Source organism: Scomber japonicus, chromosome 2 (assembly GCF_027409825.1).
Source record: "Scomber japonicus isolate fScoJap1 chromosome 2, fScoJap1.pri, whole genome shotgun sequence".
Lineage (NCBI taxonomy): Eukaryota > Metazoa > Chordata > Actinopteri > Scombriformes > Scombridae > Scomber > Scomber japonicus.
The window spans coordinates 41,307,863-41,315,639 of record NC_070579.1 but is presented as its reverse complement, the minus strand read 5'-3'; the positions used below and the strand labels follow the sequence as shown (position 1 = coordinate 41,315,639).

Genomic DNA, 7,777 nt, shown 5'->3' with positions numbered 1-7,777 from the left:
TGACCAACTCCCTGACAATCGGGCAGAGATTCCCACGCCAGCTGCTGTGAAGTACCATCCGCACCTGAAGTCACTTGCCTCCAAGATACCTCCCCTTGACCCTAAGGCAGAGATCTTACTTCTTTTAGGAAGAGACATTATTCAGGCACACAAGGTCCTTGAGCAGCGCAACGGCCCCCCACATGCTCCCTTCGCCCAGCGACTAGTCCTCGGCTGGGTGGTGGTAGGGGATGTGTGTATCAATGGCGCACACGTACCCTCGCCTGTGAATACCTACAGAACCTACATTCTTGAGAATGGACGTCCCAGCGTTCTGTGTCCCTGTCTCAACAAGATTGAAATCAAAGAGAAGCTCAATCACCCTCGCCAGTTCCAGAATCCTTCAGTCTCAGAACAACCGTCCTTGCCGAGTGACAAAACGCGACTCATGGGGGAGTCCATCTTCTGCCACACGAAGGACGACAACAAGACAGCACCTTCTATGGAGGATCTTGCCTTCCTGAGGATCATGGAGAGGGAACTGACACAGGGTGATGACAACAGCTGGCAGGCTCCACTCCCCTTCCGCAGCCCACGCCAGCGCCTGCCAAACAACCGTGAGCAGGCAAGGACCCGCCTCACTACAGTCACCAAGACACTCAGGAAACACCCTGAGAGGAAAGAGCATTTCACTGTGTTCATGAGCAAGCTCTTCGACAATGGACATGCTGAAGTGGCACCACCCTTACCACCAGATGAGGAGTGCTGGTATCTACCATTCTTCGGGGAATATCACCCTCAGAAGCCTGGACAGGTGAGGGTGGTATTCGACTCCAGCGCGCAACACCAAGGGGTGTCCCTCAACGATGTCCTCCTCACGGGCCCAAACATGAACAACAGCTTGCTCGGGGTACTGCTGCGGTTTAGGAGGGAGCCAGTAGCAGTTACGACTGACATCCAGCAGATGTTCCATTGCTTCGTCGTACGTGAGAATCATCGGAACTTTCTGCGCTTCCTCTGGCATCGCAACAATGACCTGGATGACAACGTCGTTGAGTACAGGATGTGTGTACACGTCTTCGGAAATAGCCCATCACCATCCGTGGCCACGTACGGGCTCCGAAGAGCTGCTGAAGAGGGAGAGGGGGAGTACGGCACGGAGGCCAGGCTGTTCGTTGAGAGGAATTTCTATGTCGACGATGGCCTTCTGTCTGTCCCTTCAGAAGAGGAAGCCATCACTCTTCTTCACAACACTCAAGACATGCTGGCCCTCTCCAACCTCCGGCTTCACAAGATCTTGTCAAACAGGGTGGCTGTGATGAGAGCCTTCCCTCCTGAAGATCTGGCTAAGGGGATGAAAGATCTGGATCTCAGCACAGACCCCCCTCCCATGCAGAGAAGCTTAGGGGTGAGTTGGGACATTTCGGGAGACGTCTTCACTTTCCAAGTTGCTGATGCAGAGAAGCCTTACACAAGACGTGGGGTCCTGTCAACGGTGAACAGTCTGTTCGACCCACTGGGTTTCGCTGCCCCCGTAAGCCTTCAAGGACGGTCCATACTGAGGGAGCTCACCGCAGAGTCATGCGACTGGGATGCCCCTCTCCCTGAGGAAAAGTACAGAGAATGGAAGTTATGGAGGGACTCTCTGAAGGAGCTTGAACAGCTCAAGATCCCGCGCCAGTACACGTCCATGTCTCTCCGCCAAGCATACAGTAAGGGGCTGTGTGTATTCTGCGACGCTTCCACCACTGCTATAGCCGCCGTCGCCTACGTGAGAACAACCGATGCAAGTGGCAGTGTGGACTCACACCTCGTGGCTGTCTGGACCACCTTTTCTGCTGACATCAGCTGAAGCTGAACCTGCACCTAATTCCTTCAACTTGGTTGACCCCAGCACTGACTCTGACGTCCGGCCACAGATCACTTGTCATCTCAACAGGGTTACCAGTGACAAACTTCACCCTAAACGTTTTGAGAAGTTCTCCAGCTGGCGGTCACTCAATCGAGCAGTTGCTAGGCTTGTGCATGTTGCCCACTCCTTCACGCAGAGGAACAGCTGCAAGGGTTGGCACACCCATGAAGGGCCCTGTCCCACAGAGGACTTGGAGGAAGCAAGAAACATTATAATTCGGGCTGTCCAACAAGATGCCTTTGCAGAGACGTTGGAATGCATCCGGGGAGGAGCAACAATTCCTAAGCAAAGCCCACTCCTCAGCCTGTGTCCTTACCTCGACAGTGCTGGCATTCTCAGGATTGGAGGACGCTTGTCCAAGGCAAACCTAGATGGAAAAGAGGTCAGTCCTGTGATCTTACCTGGGCAGAGCCACGTCACAACCTTGCTCATCCGCCATCATCATGAGCAGGTTCAGCACCAAGGGCGACACCTCACCGAGGGTGCTGTGAGAGCGGCAGGCCTGTGGATTATCAGTGGGAAACGGCGCATCAGCAGCGTCCTTCATCACTGCGTCACATGCAGAAGACTACGCAGGAAGATGGAGTCTCAAAAGATGGCAGACTTACCTTATGAGTACCAGAGCCGTACATATAGAAGTACTGGAGTCAATGGACTCATCAAGCTTCATCAACGCCCTACGGCGGTTCTTCTCAGTCAGGGGGCCCGCGAAGCAAATCAGAAGTGATTGTGGCACCAACTTCGTCGGGGCCTGTAAGGAGTTGCAGATGGACTCTGAGACCTGTGACAAGGAGGTGCAAGGATACCTCAGCGACAACGGGTGTAAGTGGATCTTTAACCCACCACACTCTTCGCACATGGGGGGGCAGCTGGGAGCGGCTAATTGGACTCGCAAGGCGTATCCTGGACTCGATGCTGTTGAAAGTCAGCCCAGCAAAGCTCACACAGGAGGTCCTGACAACATTCATGGCAGAGGTCTCAGCTATCCTAAACGCCCGTCCGCTGGTTCCTGTGTCCACAGACCCCGACTCCCCATTCATCCTGACACCAGCGACCCTTCTCACACAGAAGGTCAGTGCTCTTCCTCCTCCGAAGGGTGAATTCGACGAGAAGGACCTCTACGGAAAGCAGTGGAGGCAGGTCCAAAGCCTCGCCAACACCTTCTGGTGTCGCTGGAGGACTGAGTACCTCCCTACCTTGCAGAGACGCAGGAAGTGGGAAAAGGAGAAGCGCAATCTGAAAGAGGGGGATGTCATCCTCCTGAAGAACGACCAGTTGCAGAGAAACGACTGGCCTATGGGCGTCATCCTCAAGACCTTCCCCGGCGCGGACGGGAGGGTAAGGAAGGTGGAGATCAAGACTTCAAGGGACGGGTCAGCCAAGACCTTCCTGCGACCTGTCTCAGAGGTCGTCTTACTCCTCTCCCCAGAGACTGATTAATGTTTTCTTTTTCTTACTCCCCTTTGTTCTGGGTGGCATCTTTTTGATACCAGGCGGGGAGTGTGCTGGACTGAGTTTATTTTATAAGTAATTAATGTGCTATTTTCTCCTCCTACCACTAGGTGGTGTTTTTGTAATAGCTTGGGTTGGGCTTATCATTTGGGCAGCCATATTGAAATGAATGATAGTCATGTGACTCTGATAGGAAGTGAATCCATTGTTTCAAGCAGACCAGTTTTGGCATGGTGGTGTGAGCAGCTGTAACATCTTACTCCATCCTCCTTTGTAATCATTATTGAAGCATCGTCTGTAAGTATTTTGTGAAAGATATTGTTTAGGGTAAATATATTTTGAGTATATTTCTGCATATTTTTGTAATATGAACGAAGTAGAGCTATGGATGTTTGACATGCGGTTTCAGATGTTCATCTAGTCACTGTAATAGCTTCCTATGCTAATTGTAGGCCTTATCTTTGGGGATCCGTATAAGATATCTTACTTAATGCATATTCTGTGCTATTTTGTGCTTATTATGTGTTTTGTTCTGTTTCTTCATTTAAGTTTTACACCTTTTTGCATGCTGTCAGTTTGAATAAATCTACCAAACCTGACCGGTGTATGATGGGAGTCATCTGTCTGTCTAGTTGAAGAAGGGGAACTCTTTAATGAGGGCAGAACAGTAAAAAGACGGACCCAACAGTGATTGCTACCGCAGTGAGTAAGATATCCAGCCTGCTCTACATCTACCGGTTTCAAGATGTCGACACCAGAAGAAAAGAACTATGGAACAAGGTCAGAGTGTTCACACTCATCTAAAAACTCTAAATCATCGAAGCGCTCTGCTAGATCTGCAGCTAGCTTAGCCGCAGTTGGGGCACGAGCTAGGGCTGAAGCTGCACGTACCAGAGCAACTTATGCACAGAAGGAGATTGATCTTAAAGTAGAGAAGACACGTCTCGAAGCCACATTGGAGGCCTTAGAGCAAGAGAAAGAAGCTGAGGCCGCTGATGCTGAAGCTAATGTATTGGAAGCTGCAGTTGATTCGGCATTCATGGGGGAGCTCACTGGAGCTCATGACATTGACCAAGGCTCATCATATCATTCAGTTGAGAGAACAGAGAAATATGTTCAAGAACAGTATGACTATGTGAAAGCTAAGGGGCCAACAGATGATTCGGAACAGGATAAAACGGCCGATTTCACTCCTTCAGCAGCTGTTCACCCCAATTCGCCTGATGATGCTCATCAACATAATGAGCCACCTAGTCAACGTGAAAGTCAGCGTTTGCCTGCGAAAGCCACAACATCTACTACAACAGCTACTAATACAACGCGACAGCCGCTGCAATTCACAGTGAAAAAAGAGGGTGCATCTAGTGCACCACGTCCAGCATCTGAGCCAAGGACGCCACGGACACCCAGAGACAATACAGTGCATGACAACAACCCACAGGTAGGGGGATACAGTTTGAATGCATCAGTCCTCGGAAGGTTCCTTGCTCGTCGTGAGCTACTTACAGCCGGACTAACAAAGTTCGACGACAAACCCGAAAACTACTGGGCCTGGAGGTCCGCCTTCTCTAATGCCACCGAAGACCTGGGTCTGAAACCTAGTGAGGAGCTTGACCTGCTAGCTAAGTGGCTAGGACCTGAGTCTGCTGAACACGCAAGGAGAGTGAGATCTGCTCGCATCAACTACCCTGGCGAGGCCCTCAGCATGGTCTGGCAAAGATTGGAGGAAGTGTACGGATCACCAGAGGCCATGGAGGCATCTCTCTTTGGTAAGCTTGAACGCTTCCCCAAGTTCACCAATAGAGAACCTAAGCGGCTGCGGGAGCTAGGTGACCTCCTCCTGGAAATTGAGGCAGCCAAGGATGGATACCTACCTGGTCTGGGTTACCTGGACACGGCGCGAGGCATTAACCCGATCCTGGAGAAATTGCCCTTCAACCTGCAGGAGAAGTGGATGGTGCATGGTACGAAGTACAAAGAAAAACACCGCACTGTCTTCCCACCCTTCTCCGTGTTCGCAGACTTCATTCATGCAGAAGCAAAGATGAGGAATGACCCGAGTTTTGCTGCTGCAGCTCCCAGCAACGCGCCACCTAAAGGGGAGAAATTCTCATTAAAATCATCTAAAACCCCGATAGCTGTGCATAAAACAGAGGTAGACAATCCTGCCAAGGGGGATGAGACCAAGGGTTCAGACAATCTAAAGAAAGAGTGTCCCATACATAAAAAGCCACACCCCCTACCTAAGTGTAGAGCCTTTAGAGCAAAACTGCTGGACGAGCGTAAGGCCTTCCTTAAGGAGAACGGCATATGCAGGGGAAGACAATAAGGAAAATTTGCCAGTGATCTTTTGAAGATCACTGGCCTGACTATTGTAACCACTGGCCCAGGTCAACGTCAGGTATAGATCCCAATAATCATGAAAAAGAACAATTCAGTAAATGGCTTTTCTTTCTTCAGCACATAATAGGCTGTGTGGAACATGTTTTCCATTTGTTTTTTGAACCCTGCTGCCATTTCACTATTGACATGCACACAAGCTAACACAGGAGATGTTACATTCTCTGCCTACTTCTTTTTAAAGCAGTTTTGGTGTGCAATGCTCTTTTCATGAGGGTCAAAGCCAGTAGCCCGCTCTGCTACATGGCCCTTGTAGAGTGGAGAACTCCTCAAATAAACAAGCAAGAAATAAAAAAATAATTTTTACTGCTCATCCTTTGTAAATATATGAAACTAGCCACTCTACATTTCTATAAAGCAAGTGTCTATCGTTAATTGCCTGTTAAAATAATTGCATCCAGGGCTTGAAATTAACTTTTTGATCTACTAGCCAAGTGGCTAGTAGATCAAAAAAGTTACTAGCCAACCAGATTTTTTACTAGCCAAAACCAAAACGTTGCTTTACTATTGTATTTGTATTTCATAGGGGTGTGACGATACACTCAGCTCACGAGACGAGGCACGATATTGGGTTCACAAGATCAAGACGAGACTTTAACTGTATTTTTAAGAAAACTTCAATGAGGAAATAAATGACTGTTCTTTTATTTGAAATTCACAAAATGGAATTGAAATGTTTTAACTAATCATCTTATAATGAATCACTTCAGTTCTACTTTCTAAATATATTATTATCCTATGCAGTTTGCAGCACTGTAAAAGGTTTCCCCATATAGATATTTTATATATTGATAATTTTGATATTAATGGAAATAACAACCATAAATACCTAAGTTAGATAAATCACAAATACTAAAAAGTAAATTATAAAGAGTAGAAACAATTCTAATATATAAATATAAATTAAATAAAGAATCTAATTCTCACAAATTATAACATAAAATAAAATAAATATAAAATAAATAAAACAACACAGAAATAAAAGTAAATTGCACAAATCCTGTATCACATAAATACACAAGTAGAACAAAATATAAATAGTGTTATAATTTGGTAGTGTGACTAATTTTACTTTTGGCATCATTAGGCTTCCATAGCTGCGCTAGATTCCTCCGCTGCTCCTACCTCAGGCTATCAGTGTAGAGACCTGAGGTCAACCTGCTGCTCTCCTCATCTCATACTTCTGACTGAGATCTTCTCAACAGGTAGAAGCTGTAACAAGCTTAATGATCCACGAAATACACGGTATCAGCAGCTGCACTGAGCGGCCGCGCGCATTCTGCGGGAGCGAGCAAGGTGTGTTTACGTCCCACGGAGAGCACAGTCTGGTTGCATTGACGGCTGTCTTTGATCGGGATCACGTAAAGTATTAGCGGTATAGTTACCGAGACGATTTAACAGAAATCATCGCAAAACATTGGAACCACGGGGAATTAATGTGAAGTTAGATTTTTTTTACTTGTTTTTCTTTTGTTTGTTTTTTTTAATCAAGGGCATTATTTTTACTGGCCCCATCGGGCCAGTGGTTGGAGCGTTCTGGTGGCCCTGACGGTTTTAAAAGTACGTCGGGCCACTGGGCCATTTATATTGTCGACCCCTGATATGCTTCCGCTGTTGTTCCTCAACCTCCCACCAAGCTAAGGACTGCAAGGCCATCATCCAGTGCTCTGAATGCAACAGCGACAAGCACATTGCAGCCCTTCATGCCGGCCCTGCACCATGGTCAACAAAGCCAGCTAGCGGCCCCTCTGTAGAGCATGGCGGGGAGGGAGAGGAATCTACTCCTGCTTCGGTTGCTACCTCAATCTGCACAGAGGTCTGTGGGGACAGCGCGGCTACCAAGTCCTGTGCCAAAATCTTTCTGGTCTACATATATCCCAAAGACCAACCTGCGAAGAAGACAAGTGCATACGCAATCCTAGATGACCAGAGTAATGGGTCACTAGCCAGGTCATCGTTCTTCGAGATGTTCAATGTAGCCGACAACACCTCTCCCTACACACTCAAAACCTGTGCAGGTGTGTCAGCGGCTGC

The 7,777-nt window shown here is 48.0% G+C and overlaps 1 protein-coding gene across 1 annotated transcript; it reads left to right on the top strand.

Annotated features, from left to right (window-relative positions):
• The first annotated feature begins 2,658 nt into the window (after positions 1-2,658).
• LOC128367355 (uncharacterized) lies at positions 2,659-3,331 on the top strand. The gene is made up of 2 exons (XM_053327979.1): positions 2,659-2,711; positions 2,761-3,331. Exons 1-2 carry the CDS (start codon positions 2,659-2,661, stop codon positions 3,329-3,331), a joined length of 624 nt encoding a protein of 207 aa, XP_053183954.1.
• The last annotated feature ends 4,446 nt before the right edge of the window (positions 3,332-7,777 follow it).